We start from the raw sequence: 18,704 nt of genomic DNA, 5'->3' as shown, positions 1-18,704 counted from the left end.
TGGGGCGCCGCACACTGTCACACAAGAGGAGGGACAATCAGGGGGTTGGGGAGCTCCCCCTATCAGGCACAGAGCAGGGCTGATCAGGGGGTTAGGGCGCCTTCCCCTGTCACGAACAGAGCAGGGCGGATAGAGAGATTGTGGCCCCGCCCCCTGTCACACACAGAGCTGCAGGGCGATCAGGGGGTTTGGGCGCTGCCCCCTGTCACGCTGATCCCGGTGCCGGGAGGCCTCGCAGCTCCGCTGATCCCGGTGCTGGGAGGCATATTACCCTTTTACTATATAGCATAGAGGCCTGGTGCACGGGTGGGGGCCGGCTGGTTTGCCCTGAAGAGTGTACTGGATCAGGGTGGGGGTCCCGCTTGGGTGCCTGGCCAGCCTGGGTGAGGGGCTGATGGCTGTTTGCAGCTGGTCACACCCCCTTCAGGGTGGGGGTCCCCACTGGGGTGCCTGGCCAGTCTGGGTGAGGGGCTGAGGGCTGTTTTCAGGCTGGCGGGTGACTGAAGCTCCCAACCGCTCCTTTTTTCTTTTTCTTTTTTATTCTGGGCCAGCTTTAGCTCTGAGGCTTGGCTCCAACTCTGAGGCCTCTGCTGCTGAAAGCAGGTATCTGGTTTGTTTGGGTTCTATAATCGAAACACTGTTTCAACTCCAGCTCTGAGATCCTGGCTGGCTGAAAGCAGGTTTCTGGGGTTTTGTTTAGCTTCTATATTTGTAACAATGTTTCAAACTGCAAGCTCAGAGGCCGGCAGCGGCAGGCGGGGAACGTTGGCTTCCTCCATCACTGAAGCAAGCAAGCCTCCTATTCGCTTCAAGCTGCCTGGCTGCCGGCCGCCATCTTGGCTGGCAGTTAATTTGCATATCGCCCTGATTAGCCAACGGGAAGGGTAGCGCAGGTACGGCTATTTACCATGTTTCTCTTTTATTAGATAGGATAATGTGAAGTGTTCACTCATAGTTCCTCTTATACCTGCTGGAATCCAAGTTTCTGCCTTTGGACATCTGCCTCTCAGTTTCACTTTGGATATTTGCCTATCTTAGCTTATAAGTATCTGGCAGTTTAAGGAAGTTTAGGAGAAGGTGGTAACCTATGCCCTATTCATGAGTAAGAGACCTTCTTCCTCCTTACTTTTTCAGTTACCTAAATGGTGGTCAGCTATTCCAGACCTTTTTAAGAGAGATGATGATAGGTACTGTACTTTTAGTAGGTTTTGGAAATCTTAGTAACTCTTTTCCTGTTTCTTCTCATACACATCTTGGAATCTTCGTCTTTCTCCTTGACTCTCCTTTCTTCTTCTCATTTAGGATCTGATTGAGAAAGTTGTCATCCTACGGAAAGCTGTACAACTCACACAAGCCATGGACACTAATACTGTAGGAGTTCTTTTGGCTGAGAAGATGAGTCAATATGCCAATTTGTTGGCAGCCCAGGGCAGTATTGCCGCCGCCTTGGCATTTCTTCCTGAAAGCACCAACCAGGTAATTCATTTTTCTCCTTCTAATGTGTGAGTATGATGAGTCCCATAGAATAACGCTCAGTATTAAACATAAACATACTAGTAGGTGGAATGTTTGGAAGGGTTGAATTTTTGTCACATTACTGTAGGTGAATGTTAAGTCTGACAGTTTTGTTTCTTTTTAAATATATTTTTATTGATTTCAGAGAGGAAGGGAGAGGGAGAGAGAGAGAAACATCAATGATGAGAGAGAACCATTGATCAGCTGCCTCCTGCACGCCCCACACTGGGGATCGAGCCCACAACCCGGGCTCTTGATTGGAATTGAACCTGGGACTCTTCAGTCCACAGGTCAACACTCTATCCACCGAGCCAAACCAGCTAGGACTGTCAGTTTTTCAAGGATCACTTTAGGTGTACCCAAGCTGTGTCAGAGAGATAGGATGCTCTTGTAGTATGATTGAACCCTTTGTATGGAGGGGCATAGTATTTGAGGAAAATAAATGGGAAAAGGACCAACTTTTTGTTTCTTAAGCCAGATGCTAATTCTGTCCACAAGTTTCTTTGTAGGAATTTTCCATGTTGAAAAGCTATAAATGTTAATACTTTATCAGACTAGTGGGCTGTAACTTAAAAATTCCCACAAGGTCCATCCCAGATATTAGTGATGAAGTTTATTCGATATGCCATTTCAGTCTGATACCATGTGTGAGCAAGTATGTTTTTAAGTATTCAAGGCAGGAGAACTACATTACATTCCTAATTTAATTTCCTTATTTGGTGTGCAGTAACACTCAGGCTTTTCATTGTATTGGTTTAATTCAATTCAATAAGTAACTGAGTATACAGTGATGAGCAAGAGTGCCAAGATCCTTTTCCTGGGGGAGTTTCCAAACTCAAAATGACTGTGTACAAATGAACATGAAATTCCAAAAGTGCAGAGTGCTGTGGTAGAGGTAGTGCTGTGGGAGCACAGAAGAGGGAAACCTAAAACCCATGATGGGGCATGGGTGGGAGTAAGGGTAGGGTTTGAGGAAAATATTTTGTTTTTTATAAACATTTAGAAAAATATATTTTTATTATTTCAGAGAAGAAGGGAGAGGAAGAGAGATATAGAAACATCAATGATAAGAAAGAATCATTGATTGGCTGCCTCCTGCATGCCCCCTACTGGGGATCGAACCTGCAACCCAGACATGTGCCCTGACCAGGAATTGAACCGTGACCTCTTGTTTCATAGGTTGATGTTTAACCATAGAGCTACACCAGCTGGGCTGAGGAAAGTTTTTATAACTACACTGTGTGTCTGCAGCTTATTTTTGAGCTTTGCAGATATTTTTTCTCTATACTGTATTTTTTTTCTCTGTGTATGAATGAGTCTATGGTTTTTAATTTAATTTTTTAAATCTTTTCTTGTTGAAAGTATAACATATGTCCTCTCCCCCGCCCCGTTGACCTTCTAGCCCACCCCAGGCCTTCACCACCCTAATGTCTGTGTCCATGGGTTATGCATATATGCATACAAGTTCTTTGGTTTATCTCTTCCCACCCCCACCCCCACCTTTTTATTGTAAACTTTATTCTGTTTTTATGGATTTTTTTAGTTTAAATTGTTTTAAGTATTTTGTCTGCGTTAGGGAATTACCAATAAATTTCATTGAGTAAAAACACATCTGTGTTCCAGGACTGTGGTGATATGATTCTGCAGTTGGTTTTATATACACTTACATGTAGGAGACAGCTCATATTTTTCTAAATTATTAATAAGTATATTAGGTAGAATAGAAACTTAATCTTCATGATGACTTTTAATATATATATATATATATATATATATATATATATATATATATTTAATTGCTTTCAGAGAGGAAGTGAGAGAGAGAGAGAGAGAGAGAGAGAGAGAGAAACATCAGTGATGAGAGAGAATCATTGATCGGCTGCCTCCTGCACACCCTGTACTGGGGATTGAGCCCGCAACCTGGGCATTTGCCCCTGACCAGAATTGAACCCGGGACCCTTCAGTCTGCTGGCTGATGCTCTAACCACTGAGCAAAACCAGCTAGGGCTTTGATAACTTTGACTTAATAGTTTTATATGACTTTTTACTTAATATGGTCTCATTTTTTAAAAATTATTTAGAGGAGAAGGGGGAGATGGGGATGGGGGGGAGAGAGAGAGAGAGAGAGAGAGAGAGAGAGAGGGAGGGAGAAACATAAACATTGATTAATTGCCTCCTGCATGCGCCCTGACCAGGCCAGGGATTGAACCCACAACCTAGCTATGTGCTCTGACCAGGAATCAAACCTGCAACCCCTCAGTGTACGGGCAATGCTCCAACCCACTGAGCCACACCAGCTGGGGCAGGTCTCATTTTATATTATTGAGCTATAAGATGCTTTTAAGACTAACTTAATCTAAGATCTTTAGATCTTCTAGCCTTAGAATTAAATGGTTTATTTTCAGTACTATTTATAACCACATACATTTTCTTTCTTTCTTTCTTTCTTTTTTTTTTATATGTAACGCTTCACCAATTTGCATGTCATCCTTGCACAGGGGGCCATGCTAATGTCTGTATCGTTCCAATTTTAATATATGTGCTGCCGAAATGAGCACCACATACATTTTCTATACATTATTCTTTATGGTTTTCTTTGGGCTTCTAAAGAATGTTTTTTATATAAATGTAATCTTGATGTTTCTTTCTCCTACGTATCTTAGTAGACCCTTAGTATTTTCTGGGGAATATGTCCCAAGATTTTTTAAAAAAATATATTTCTTTATTGATTTCAGAGAGGAAGGGATAGGGAGAGAGAGACAGAAACATCAATGATGAGAGAGAATCATTGATCGGCTGCCTCCTGCATGCCCCATACTGGGGATGGCGCCCACAACCCGGACATGTGCCCTTGGCCAGAATCGAACCCGGGACTCTTCAGTCCACAGGTTCTATCCACTGAGCCAAACTGGCCAGGGTTGTGTTGAGATTTTTTTGATATCGTTATAGTATACAATTATCCTCCATAAAAGACAATAAAGAATACCTAAAATGTCTAAATGACATGAACTTATAGAAATGTATAATTTTAAAGGTATTGAAATGAATTCTTGCTGAAACAGTTTAACATTGCCTTTTTATTGTTAATATAGAACATGTATATAGTCAGCTCATACTGTAGATCTGCATAGTTGTAGATCTGTATAATTTCTTTGAGTTTGACATCTTATTTAAAACATCTTTTTAAAGTAGTCTTTATCTCATTCTTAGAGCATCATTTTCTTTCATCACCATCTTTAGCAGTTGATTCTCTTTTGGGGCCTTTTTTCCCTACAAAGAAACAAAGTTATATTTTTTAACTACTTTTGTGATTTGTGAGCATTACTCAACTATAAGAAAACAACAGAAGAGCAGTGATGAGAAGTGACATTGATCTTGTATGCCATCATGTGGTCAGCATAATTCAAATCACTGCGTCAGTTACATTACAAGTTACTCTATGTATAATGGACCTTTGGTGTCAAGTCTTGAGTATTAGAATGATGTCAAAACCTAATGTGCCAAGGTCTATCTATATATATAAAAGCCTAAGTGACCATTTCGACCGAACGACCAGAACGACTGGAACAACCGGTTGACTAGTTGCTATGACATGCACTGACCACCAGGGGGCAGACGCTCAACGCAGGGCAGCTCCCACAGCTAACCTCCTGCGGCCCGGCCCTGCCGGCCCCCCCATCGGCCCTGATCAGGGGGCCACCGGCCAACTTCCCGTGGCCCTTCCACCACCCCCCACCCCCCCATCACCAGCCAGGTTGAGGGACCCCACCCATGCACGAATTTGTGCACCGGGTCTCTGGTTGTAAAATACACAGTGTATGAGCAGATGCATGAATGATCAAGCTTATAGTCAAACCTCAGTTCTTGAACATCTCTCATCTATAGCAGTTCGGTTCTCGGCCAAGTTATTCATGGAAAAAATGTCTTGGTTGTTGAACAAAACTGGATCTCCGCTCTACAACCCATTCATGTTGATACCTGTGTGATCAGTCACGAGTTTCTCAAGGAACAAACAAAGGAGAGAATGTGCGAGTATGAGTCAGTTTACTGCTAAACTTGCATTGTTAACATCTCAGGAAATTGTGTTGTGAATATTTTTGTGTTTTTTTGCTTTTGTTGCTGCTGATTTTTTTTTCCTTTTTTAATTTTATCCTACTCGTGTCACTCTGTGCTTGTCCCTTCCCCTCAACCCTGACCCTCTCCCTCCTTCACCCTGCCCTGGCCTGCTGGCCTGCTCCACCCCTCCTGCCATGGGGCAAGGTTAAAGGCTGAAAAGGACAGGCCAGACAGTATTTGGGATCAGCATTGGGGATCAAATGGCCCTGCAAGGAGGTCTGTTGCTGCTTAATAATTATACCCTGGGTCCTAAGAAGGTTAGTGATAGCAACAAAGTGAAAAGAAAAATTGTGAGAACAAAGTAGGGGTCTGGAGCAGATGAATTCAATTTACATAACTTCTAATGGGGAAAAAAAGATTCAGTTTTTGAACAATTCACTTCTACATATCGCTTCTCAAACAAGGTCAAGAACCAAGGACCACTGTACTTTAAGAAAATCAACATACTGTCATATATTGGGGTGATCTCTAACAATTTGCCTTGTTTTCTTCCATTGCTTCTTATAGCCAAATATTGTGCAGCTTCGTGACAGACTTCGTAGAGCACAAGGAGAGCCTGTACCAGGACAGGAATCACCTCAAGTACCTTATGAGAGGCAGCAGCTGCCCAAGGGCAGGCCTGGACCAATTGCTGACCAAACACAGATTCCAAGAGTTCCAACTCAACAATATTATCCCCATGTGAGTGAAATGGTCCAGATGACGTCGGAACATTTACGTATTTCTGTTCAAATTGGTGGTTTTAGCTTGTTGGGTTAAGAGACCTTGTATGCTATGATAAAAATAGACAACATATTCTTCAAATATTTAAGGTGTTCTTTTATTTATTTTAAGATATTTTTTTAAAATTAGCCCTTTAATCTAGTCCAATAGATTATATTTTAGATATACATTTAAGCTCTCTAGGGAGATTTCTTATTTTTCCATCACTCAAACTTTCCTTACACATGTACGTTTGTTCTTGAAACTTCTACAATTTGATTCATTTACCAAACTGTAAGTAAAGTGGTGGCAACAATTTTGTGGTTAATTTTAGAAAATAGTCTTTTTTGAGTATTCTTTCCTGAATCATTAGTGTAGGTTTACCCCGTCTTCTGTATCAGCATGATAAGGAGTATTGAGAATACACACTTTTTGGGGGGACAACTTGGATATTACAGAAAAGTGAGTGACCAAGGGTTTATGAAGTTGTAGTTCACAGTGGGTATGAAAATGATTAAATATTTTAATTAATTAATTAAATTAAAATTGCCAAAAGTTCAGTGGCATAAAATGTGTCCCTTATTGTCTTTTACTATTTCATGTAGAGAATTATATTTCTAGACCATCAGATAACCTTAGTGTTATTAAAGGAAAAGTATATTTTCATAAGTAATATATGGTCTTGATTGAACAAAGTTAACAGGTAGTTGGCCTATTTTATTTTATAAATTTTTTTACTATGCCCATTTTAAAATAGAACAAATTGCTAATAGAATTGGCAGAGTCTTTCTTTTTTTATTTTTTTAAAATATAATTTTATTGATTTCAGAGAGGAAGGGAGAGGGAGAGATAGAAACATCAACGATGAGGGAGAATCATTGATCGGCTGCCTCCTGCATGCCCCCCACTTGGGATTAAGCCCGAAACCCAGGCATGTGCCCTGACCTGGTATCAAACTGTGATCTCCTGGTTCATGGGTCAACGCTCAACCACTGAGCCACACTGGCTGAGCGGCAGGGTCTTTCTTACATTTCATTGTAGCAAAGTAAATATAAAATGAAAAATTAAAAAAAAATCAAATCATGCTTTTTGGTCTATTGTACTTTTTTTGGTGTGTATGTAAATCAAGATAGATTACATTTGGTAACAACTAGAGTACTCTCTGTTTTAGCAGTTTTGTTTTTTATTCATTTGACAAATATTTATTGAGAGCCTACTGTGAGCGCCTATCCTTATTCTACCTGTTAGAGGTATATTGGTAAACAAAACAGATTTAATTCTTCACTTTTGTGGAGATTAAGCCTGACTTGGAAAGTCTATGACATAGGTAGGGCAAATGAGGTGATTGCTGGGAAAACTGAGAGGTGGAGGGGTCAAGCAACCAACCAGAGTTTTAAGACATAGAGCTTGAATTTTTCACTATTGTGTGGCTAATTAATTGGCAGTTTGGGACTAGAACTTCTAAGCACCATGAGTTGGACCACACTGTCTCTCAGATACTGAAGTAGTAAGGCATTCTGTACATGGGGAGAAGAGAGTATTTACTCTTTATGTCCCTGGGCTTATATGTCTTTCTAGAAAAACACAAAAACATCAAGACTTTTGTTTTACTTTGACTTAGCAGTCTCATACTTTAAGAAAAGAAAGACAAACTCAACCATAAATTAAGCAGTAATTTTCTTGATTAAAGTTAATGCTATGCTGAATGAGGACAGTGGCTTATGGTTTTAAGGAATGTTTACTGGCAGGAGTAAAGGGCTGAAAGGAAGACCAGATTCTTAGGAGTTCTACTTCCACTTCCACTAGCAAATCTCTGCTATTAGTTGTTTATGTGTTGGAGTTTCTCCAAAGATTTTCTTACACAAAAGATTTTGATGGCTTAAAAAAATATTGAAAACCTCTGGACTCTGGGGTAAGCAACATGGGATAGTGAAGCAGACATTAGCCTGGAATCAGGAGACGTGGAATCAGTTGTAACTCCTTCACCAGTGAGTTGTATGGACCTCAGCAAACCCCTTCATTTCTCTGGGCTTTGATTTTCTCGATGGTAAAGGGTGGGGATTAAACCAAATATTCTTTAATATTTTCTGTATGATTCTAAGCCTCATATGGGACTAATTTTATTTTTGTGGCTCTAATGAAATCTAGAAAAGGGAATTTACAGCTGAACTAATAATAGTAGCATGAATACTCTTAATGCTTCAAAATAATTTTTTTATTCAGTTATCTTTTTTCTCAGAATGTCTTCTTTCCTTTCCTACTTACAGGACCTAGCTTTCCCCCTCTTATTCTTGACACTTGAATGGCATTGTTCTTTGTGCTTTGATTTAGTTTTCCATATTGATTTTTCCACTGCCTCGCTCCGCTTGTTTTAATGTGAATGTGTTTTTCTTTTGGAATCCCAGCTTGAAAGCAGTTGCCTGACTAATGTGCTGTCTTGCCGCTGTTGATGTTTTGCTTTGCATATGGCTGTTAATGCCTTTGGGGTTTTTCTTTCTTCTTTTAACATTTTCATTTTTTTATTTTCTGTGATTGGTGTTTCTTTGTTCAATTCAGGTTAGAATTGCCCCTACTGTCACTACCTGGAGTAACAAAACTCCTACCGCCCTTCCCAGACATCCACCTGCTGCCTCTCTCTCTGACACACAGGTATATCCTTCATTATTCCTCTTAGAGCAGAATTCTGCTCACCTAAATATATATAGTTAAATATTCTCTACCCCCCTTTCTCAATTTCCCCTTCCCCCATCTCTTCGCCTGCTTATTGCATTTGAATGCTTTTATGATGCAAGAAGCAGTTTTAGCATAATTAGCTTATTTTCTTATCCTTCTCTCCTCCTCTGCAGTCCTAAATTGCCTTGAGTGAGAAAAACATCAATCAACGTTCTAACAATGGTTTAAATCTAATTTTACTGAAGATTTTCATTTTTCTTTTCTCTTTCTTTCTACCTTTTTTTTGAGCATTGCAGAAATTGAAGAGAAGCAACCTTCCCTTGTGGCATTTATACTTACATTTTCAAAGTGTGGAATAGTGGATGGAATATGTAGAGATGGACAATCCTGGGGACTCATAAATATCACTGACACTATTTTATGAGGCTTTTAGTATCTGTAATCATTCATTGCAATTATTACTTTGAATCTGTCTGATCTCTAAACTACTCAGAATGTGTTGCTCAGAAAATGTGCTCTGAAGAAGATAGAATGTGCAAAATGCAATGTTTCTTTGACAATAAAGTATTTTTTAATAGAATTCCATTTTGGAGATTATAAATCCATCGGGTAAGATTCTTGGTTCCAAATGTAATCCTTCTTTTACCATATACTCATTTTTTAGGGAGAAAATCCTCCACCTCCAGGTTTCTTAATGCATGGAAATGTTAATCCAAATGTTGCTGCAGCTCAGCTTTCCACATCTCCGGGTCATATGCACACCCAGGTACCACCTTATCCACAGCCACAGCGTAAGTAGTGACTCTGGGGTCCTTTTACAGTAGCATGTCTTATCTAATATAGTAACTATTTACTTTGAGGCTCCAATCCCATGATCAAGTCAGTTTTAACAAATAAAGAACCAATGTATGTAAGGCCCAAGTCCTTGCTATAGAGAAACATGGTTTTCCCTAGAAAGCATCCTGAATCAACATGCTAGCAAATAGCTCCTGTGTCAGTCCATTCAGAATACTTGGCTCCTGTTCCTGAGCCTTTACTAACACCTGTCAAAGAGAGTTTTTATCCCATGATCTGATATTTAAAAAATAGACTTTTAGAAATTATTTGGTACATATTCTTTTCCTTCAGGCAAGATGACACATACCATTTTTGGAAAAATGGTTCCAAGGGACATTTGTTGTATTTTTTCACTTACTTTATGTTTTTAAGAAATAGGCTTTATTTTTTTAGAGCAATTTTAAGTTTACAGCAAAATTGAATGGAAAGTAAAGAAGGTTCCAACACACCACCTGCCCACTACCACTGAAACCTCCCACACTGTTGACATCCTGCACCATAGTGGTACATCTGTTACAGTCACTGAGCTTACACTGACACATCTTTATCATCCAAAGTCTGTATTTTAGGGTTCACTCTTGGTGTTGTACCTTCTGTACATTTTTTTTTAGATACTCATCTGAGGATACTATTAGAGAGAGGAAGGGAGAAAGAGAAACATCAGCGTGAGAGGGAAACATCGATTGGTTGCCTCCTGTACATGCCCCAACTAGCGATCGTACCCACAACCTAGGTATGTACCCTGACTGGAAATCAAACCCTCAACCTTTTGGTATATGGGATGATGCTTCAACAAACCAAGCCACCTGGCCATGGCCCTTCTGTGAATTTTGACAAATATATAATAATGACATATATCCACCATGGCTTTCCCCGCCAGGAAATATTTGCCCTTGGAAAATAATATATCACCACTATTTTAAAATTTAAATGAGCAGAAAATAAAAATCTGAAAAGGGAAAATTATCCTATATAATAAAAGGCTAATACGCAAATTGTCCCCTTGACTGGAAGTTCAACCAGGGGGCAGGGTCAGCCGGCCAACCGCCTGCAGCCCCTCCCCCCCCAGCCAGCCCTGCCCCTGATCGGCCCCCCACCCTGATTGGGGGCGGGGCTGGCCCGCCAACTGCCCTTGCCCCCCCCCCCCCCCCCAGCTGGCCTGATTGTCCCCGATCAGGGTGGGCCCATCGGACCCCACCCATGCACGAATTTGTGCACTGGGCCTCTAGTGATTAAATAACTATGGCAAAAATAAGAGGCCATTACCTAGAGCTACTCTTAATGAGCACATTCTGTGCTAAAGTGAATGTTCTTAACATGAATACAAATTTGATAAAACTTTTCACTCAGTGTGAAAGTGCTGTCTTCAGAACCAGGTATGGTTCTACTGGATTCACTCTATAGAGGTTCACACCTACCCCTGGTCACACAGAATGTGATGAAATTAAGATCTCTTATCTGAGTTCAGGTCACTGCATGAAAATATCAGTTGGCTGCCTGATTACTAACAAACTATGTACAGTATATGAAATATTATATAGTAACTAGAGGCCCGGTGCACGAAATTCGTGCACTCAGAGGTTTGGGGTCCCTCAGCCCGGCCTGCGCCCTCTCGCAGTCCAGGAGTCCTCGGGGGATGTCCGACTGACGGCTTAGGCCTGCTCCCCATGAGGAGTGGACCTAAGCTGTCAGTTGGACATCCTTAGCTCTGTTGCGGAGGTGGGAGAGGCTCCCGCCACTGCCAATGCACTCGCCAGCCATGAGCCCGGCTTCTGGCTGAGCGGCGCTCCCCCTGTGGGAGCGCACTGACCACCAGGGAGCAGCTCCTGCATTGAGAGCATCTGCCCCCTGGTAGTCAGTGCATGTCATAGCGACCGGTAGTTCTTCTGTTTGGTCGATTTGCATGTTAGCTTTTTATTATATAGGATGATATATAATTCCTCTTTGGATGTGTAATTCCTTCATGGTTCCATCTGGTGGCTAGTAGGTGTCACTGCAGTCTTTTCATAGAAACAGGAAGTGTCAGCAAAGGGTTTAGTCTTTTTAAAAATTTATTTTGCTTTTTAAATTTACTTATAAATTGCAGTTGATATATAATATTATATTAGTTTCAGCATAGTGATTAGACATTTATATATCTTATGAAATGATCCCCCTAGAAAGTCTAGTATAGAAAAGGGTCTGTCTTGCAGTTCTTGGGTCTGATGTTTCAAAGGTTTTCATAGTCCACAGCAATCTGAAGATGGCAGGTTTCAGATATGGGATCCAATGACTTTTAGTACATTTAGGGCATCTAAGTTATCACAACCTAACATATTATAAATGTTCATGTTTGGTTATAACTTGTTAAAAGAAGAATGATAAAAACAGTTTTCATAGAATGAGATAACTTTGGTTTTCTGTTGCTGTCTGAATGAACTTGTGACTAATGAAAATTTCTATTTCTTCTCCTTGGTGTAGCTTATCAACCAGTCCAGCAGTATTCCTTCGGAACAGGGGGGTCAGCAACGTATCGACCTCAGCAGCCTGCTGCTCCTTCTGCTTCAAACGCTTACCCTAACACCCCTTACATACCTTCTGCTCCTTCCTATTCTGGGCAGTCTCAGCTGTATGCAGCACAGCACCAGGTCTCTCCACCTACCTCCAGTCCTACTGCTTCTCTTCCCCCTCTCCCTTCCTCTGGAGCATCCTTCCAGCATGGCGGACCAGGAGCTCCACCATCTTCAGCTTATGCACTACCTCCTGGAACAACAGGTACACTGCCTGCTGCCAGTGAGCTGCCTGCGTCCCAAAGAACAGGTCTGAGCTTGAAAGGGATTCGGTTTGGCTCCCTCCTTTATTTTTTCATGAACACAGGGGTGGATGGAGGGGAATTATTTCTGTTTGTATACTGGACAATGTGAGATGTTAATTAAGCTTTTATAACAAATTCTAAAACTATTTCAAAAAGTGATATTCTCCCATAATGAACTTTAGTTGCTGAATGAGGAAAGCTTTAGAGCTTCAAAAGGGTAAGAGTATATAATTTACATTGAATTCAAAGTCAGTGTAAGAAATTATTTGTCAAGATAAGTGGTGGTTGGAATCATATTTAATGGATACTAATTTTTTTACTAGAGCAAAACTATGCTCGATGTTCTTACTGAGAATTTTTCAATTTTTAAAATTATTTGTGCCTTAAACTCACTCATGGAGATTAAACAGTACAGAGTCAGTGAGGTTGTACAAATATTATAATTATGTTTATTTGTAAAGGGGAGGAAAAGAGTAAGAGTACACAAGTGACAGAAAAATGCTAACTCAGAGGAAGTCGTTGCATAGCAGTGCACTGGTTTTCCATTAGGACAGTACTACCCTTTCAAACATCTTAGAACTCTCTAGGTGCATTTTTTTTTTTTTTTGTCTAGTTGTATAGCTATACCTGAAAATTTCTATTAAAATTATGATTTTAAATGATTTTTATAGTGAAATACACGTTATTAATTTTCTCTCATGTTACAATTAGAGCATTATGTTCATTTTTTATGGGTAGGTTGTATTATCTGATTTTCATTTTTGGATAGTAAAAGGGGCCCCAAAAGCATGTGCTATCAATATAAAAAGGGATCAATGAATCCCAAGATTAAGATACACTAACATAGTGGTTAAGAATACAGGCTTTGAAATCAAACTTCCTGGGTTTGTATTCCATACTTTATAGTTATGTGACCTTGAGTAAGTTACTTAACTTCTTTAAGCCTCAGTTTTCTCAGAATAACAATAGTACCTAATCAGCAGCTTATGAAGAAAATAGAATGCATTAATACATTAAAAGCACTTAGAGACAGGGACAGCAAAATTTGTTGTGACTATACAAAAACCTCACTCAGAATTAGAGCTCTGTGCATTTTGGTTTTGGAAATACTTTCTCTTTCAGCTTATAACAGATGGTTTTGTACTAGAGGGGCAAAAAGCTGAGTGAGTCTTGCTTTGTTCCTAATACTAAAGTTGCTCTTGGGGGGTCCAGTATATGTTTTTTTCCCCTTTTATGTGCTAAGTAGTAGCTTTAATTACTGAAAGCATTTATAAAAAAATAGAATCTATTGAGAAAATTTTTTAAAATTTTTTAAGTTGATTTTTAGAGGGAAATAAACAGAGAGAGAACCATATATGTGACAAAGAAAACATCAGTCGATTGCCTCCTGCACTGCCTCAACCAGGGGTCAAACCCACAACCTGGGTATGTGCCCTGACTGGGAATCGAACCCACCACCTTTTGGTGTATGGGATGACGGTCCAGTCAACTGAGCCACACCAGCCAGGGCAAGGATATATTTTTTTCTAATAAAGTCTTATGGATTCAGAATTATACACATATCTCCTGCTCTCTTCTTTGATATGTAATATTAAAGTCCAAAGCACCAAAAATTACACACATACACTTACACACGACATGTATCACCTTTTATTGCACAAATAAAATATCTAGAATTTTCAGTACAGATACTTCAATAGGTTGATATTTTAGTGAAGGGTGCTAATTCAGTTATAGAGTTTAAAACTTACCTTTAAAACCTGGGCGAGTGAAATAGTATCAACATTGTTTTAGTGAACTAGAGTTCATGAGTGAAAGATGTGTTCAAGTAAATCCCCATTTAAATGGTTGTGCAGGGAAGTAGGGAAGTGAATTATCATTTATTAAATGTACATTGGACACATACCAACACTTGACAAGTATTTTTTTAAATATGTTTTTATTGATTTTTAGAGAGTGGAAGAAGGGGGAGAGAGAGAGAGAAATACCGATGAGAGAAACATTGATTGGCTGCCTCCTGTATACCCTCTACTGGGGATCAAGCCCGCAACCCTGGGCATGTATCCTGACTGGGAATTGATCCGTCGACCTCTTGGTGCATGGGTCGATGCTCAACCACTGAGCAATACCAGCTGGGCAACAAGTATTTTCTTATTTAAATTGACATGAGGAAATCTGAGTTTTCTGGGAGTTGTATTATGGTCTCATGGTTGCACTGTGATAGTCTCCAAGTTGAGATACAAACCTAGGTCTCTCAGTCTTCAAAGCCACGTTCATTCTTTTTTACTACATAGTCTAGTCCTAATGTGATAGAAATAGCTATGAGGGTTGGAATTAGAAAAACCATGTTATAACATGTTTCAGGCATTTATTACTTCATTATCTAAGTTAAATATTTGCATGGGTATCTTTTTCTTCTTAAGCAAACGTGCATTTGGCTATGAGATAAAGTCTTTGCTTATATACAAAGTAACAGAATGTTCTAACCTGGCTGAGAAGCAGAGTGACTTTTAGGAAGAAGAAGTCAAACAAACTTTTTCAGTATTCAGCATGCACCAAGCTAGCTGCTTTGTTACCTCTTGCATGTTAATAGTCCCCTCTATTTTAATTAACAGTTACAGCTTTATCATATATTATTTTTTGATTTCCTACAAGTTTTGCTTAGGTTATATAAGTGATTATGACTGGAAATTTTATCTTTGTTCTAATGTGTCTTAAATCATATCATGGTTCCCTATAGGATTTAGGAATTCTGCTTGTCCATTGGATGATTCTTGACAGAAACTAGGATTTTCAAACCCTCTGACTATTAGTGAACCACAAAGTAATGTGCCCACACTCACAGAAACTAATGTTGCAGTCATCACAAAATTCATTCAGTAAATTATTTTTTTATTCAGTAAATTCTTTAAAATATATTTTTTAATTGATTTTTTTAGAGAGAGAGAAAGGAGCGGGGGATAGAAACATTGATGATGAGAGAGAAACCTTATCCATGAGTTGCCTTCTGCATGGCCCCTACTGGGGATCGAGCCAGCAACCCGGGCACGTGCCCTGACTGGGAATTGAACCAGCAACCTTTGGTGCATGGGATGATGCCCAACCAACTGAGCCACACCGGCCAGGGCTTATTCAGTAAATTCTTAAGGAGTGTCTGTTCAGTCTGTAATCACAATTATTCCAGATGGAGGTAAGGAAGCAGAAAAAGACAGTGCATTTCTAGTGTACAGCACATAGCTTTGTTATAAGTTGGGACATAAAATTTGTACATGGGCCAAATTTTGGAAAGCCTTAAATGCCTAGGCAAAATTTTTATATTTATACTAGAGGCCCGGTGCATGGATTGGTGCACTGGTGGGGTCTCTCGGCCTGGCCTGCACCCTCTTGCAATCCGGGACCCCTCGGGGGATGTCGGACTGCTGGTTTCGGCCTGATCCCTGCAGGCCAGGCCGAGGGACCCCACCGGTGCACGAATCGGTGCACTGGGCCTCTAGTATGCATATAAGATCTTCGGTTAATCTCTTCCCGCCCTCCCCCTGAACCCCTTCCCTCTGAGATTCATCAGCCTGTTCCATGTTTCCATGCCTGTGCATTGAGCGTCTGTCCCCTGGTGGTCAGTGCGCGTCATAGCTACTGGTTGAACGGTTGCTTAGGCTTTTATATATATAGGTTATATATATAGATGGTAAGAAGAAAAGTTCTAGTGAAGGAGTTTGAACTGCTCATAGGCATGGTCAAATTGGTACTTGAGGGAGGCTAATCTGGAGGTGGTCCTACAAAATAGATGTGGGCAGCATGGCAGAATCAGAGGCAAGGAAAACAGTCCAGGGAAAAGTCATGTCATGTTTTAAAGAGTATGAAAGAGATTTATCCTCATTCTGTAGTTTTTTGAAAGAATAAGGATTATCTCCTCTTTACAGTTTTAAAGAAGAATCGTGTTCCAGCCCTAACCAGTTTAGCTCAGTGGATAGAATGTCAACCTGTGGACTGAAGGGTCCCGGGTTCGATTCTGGTCAAGGGCATGTACCTTGGTTACAGGCACATCTCCAGTAGGGGGTGTGTAGCTGATTGATATTTCTCTCTCATCAATGTTTTTAACTCTCTATCCCTCTCCCTTCCTCTCTGTAAAAAATCAATAAAATATATATTTTAAAAAAAAGAAAAACAAATGTTAAAATTTAAAAAAAAGAATCATGTTCCAGATTAGACAATACTGTTGATTTTTTAAAAATTGACTAAAAGTATCATTGTGCACATTCATAATGAACCTCCATAATACTGTCTTCTATAGCTATTCATGTTCTGTATGTAGCTTGCTTTACCTATTAAAGTAGGTCTCTATAACATAGAAGTCAATTTAATTGTGTTTTTAAAAAGTCTTATTTAAATAGTTTGAAGACATAAAAGCAAAAAGATTGAAAGAGGTTAAAATTATAGCTGAGACAAAACTGTGTTAAATTGATAAGAAATTTGAACAAGGATTATCTAGGCTGGAATAAAACATGCCTAATGTATTTCATGATTTGAGGTTAGGAGGATTCAGTTAGGCATATATTTGGGGGGGAATTAATAGACATTAATTATAATATGTTAGGAAGAACTCTCCCCCAGTAATATTTCTGAGCTTCATTGGTCAAATCATAGAAAAATAATTGATGCAAACAGGGGAAATTTATTTTAAATAAGAAGGAATAAAATTTTCTCTTTAAAGAGACAGCTAGCATAGTAAGAGAAAAAAGTGCTGTTTAGGAGTTGATTAAATCTGACATAAATGAATTTGCTTTACCTAAAAACTGACATTTCACATAACTCAATTAAAAAGTAAGTTTTATTACCTTATAAAGTTAGTTTGTTCTTTCTGGGAGCTGATGGAGGGAGAAGAAACAATTATAAAATGAAAAGTAGAGTTTAGAATGTCTTTGATAATACTGTTTAAGTGACTTTTACATTTTGTCTACAGAAAATCAGTCTGTGCAAGACCAGGCAAATATGTTGGAAGGTGAATTGGTTATAAAATATACTTTTGGAAATCTCTGAATCATTGAATGGAATTATTAGACATTCACAATAATGCATGTGAACTTCAAAGCTGATGATATCCTAAATCTGATCAGTATCATTTTTAAAATTTGGCTTCTTAATTAATTAGGTCTTGGAACTGAATGAATTAACATGATGACACAAATAGCTTTAAATCATAAAAGTCATATATTTTACATAGACATAAAGACAGTGACAATACCAAGATTGTCTTAGATATGATTGAGATTAGAAGGTGATGGGAGAGATTTGAATGATTAACCCATGTATGACCAAAACTTTAAGAATTTGCTAAGCAGATAGTAGCATGTGGTTTAATAGTTTGTGATTAGCTCTAGAGTTTTGAAGCTCATTTGGCATTCTGTCTCTCGTGAACTTGTAGAAAATTTATTCTGTCTTTAAAATCAAGGCAGATGAATACATGCCGTGTAGGAGAAGATCTTTTTAAAAAAACTTCTGTGGCATTGTGTATTAATCACAGATTCTTGGGTTTGCTAAGCAATTTTGTGATTTAATGTCAAGAATATCAATAAAAAAAGGTAAAATTCTGAAAGAATATTTAATTTATTAAAAGAGTAATTTTTGTCTTTGCATATACACATATACAAAACTGGATGAAATGTAACATTATATTATGATTTGGAAATTACCCTGTTTTATTTCTGGTATGTTTTATTCCTCTTTTCTTTAAAGATATTAGCATTAGGGTAGTTAATGAGTTCTACTTCTATCCATTTCTCACTTTGAGATGACAGGTGTGTTGGTTTTTGTTTTTTTCTTTTTCACTTTTTCTGTCACCAGTTTTTTTGACAGGTGTGTTTTTTAAAAAATATATTTTTATTGACTTCAGAGAGGAAGGGAGAGGGAGAGAGATAGAAACATCAGTGATGAGAGAGAATCATTGATTGGCTGCCTCCTTCACAGCCACCACTGGGAATTGAGCCCACAGCCCACACATGTGCCCTGACCGGGAATTGAATTGTGACCTCCTGGTTCATAGGTCGATGCTCAACCTCTGAGCCATATC

General features: G+C 39.3%; 1 protein-coding gene and 1 non-coding gene across 28 annotated transcripts in view; one reads left to right on the top strand and one right to left on the bottom strand.

Moving 5' to 3' along the window:
- Window positions 1–18,704, top strand: part of SEC31A (SEC31 homolog A, COPII coat complex component) — an 87,049-nt gene that overhangs the window by 58,242 nt on the left and 10,103 nt on the right. For 16 of the 27 annotated variants that reach the window (XR_002828158.1, XM_023750350.1, XM_023750349.1 and 13 more), the window contains 6 exons: window positions 1,303–1,476; window positions 6,139–6,312; window positions 8,890–8,982; window positions 9,671–9,797; window positions 12,304–12,642; window positions 17,598–17,636. Coding sequence is in view for 26 of the 27 variants with exons in the window: in XM_023750350.1 (XP_023606118.1) it covers window positions 1,303–1,476; window positions 6,139–6,312; window positions 8,890–8,982; window positions 9,671–9,797; window positions 12,304–12,642; window positions 17,598–17,636 (946 nt within the window). In the remaining variant the exon portion in view is untranslated. The remainder of the gene's footprint in view (window positions 1–1,302; window positions 1,477–6,138; window positions 6,313–8,889; window positions 8,983–9,670; window positions 9,798–12,303; window positions 12,643–17,597; window positions 17,637–18,704) is intronic. The other 11 variants (XM_023750354.1, XM_023750347.1, XM_023750353.1 and 8 more) reach the window with 8 other exon arrangements.
- Window positions 3,969–4,073, bottom strand: LOC111825062. Its single transcript, XR_002828176.1, has one exon. It is a non-coding gene; the product is annotated as a U6 spliceosomal RNA (small nuclear RNA).

The sequence above is a fragment of the Myotis lucifugus genome, unplaced genomic scaffold (assembly GCF_000147115.1).
Source record: "Myotis lucifugus unplaced genomic scaffold, Myoluc2.0 scaffold_12, whole genome shotgun sequence".
Taxonomy (NCBI): domain Eukaryota; kingdom Metazoa; phylum Chordata; class Mammalia; order Chiroptera; family Vespertilionidae; genus Myotis; species Myotis lucifugus.
This window is presented reverse-complemented; position numbering and strand designations above follow the sequence as displayed.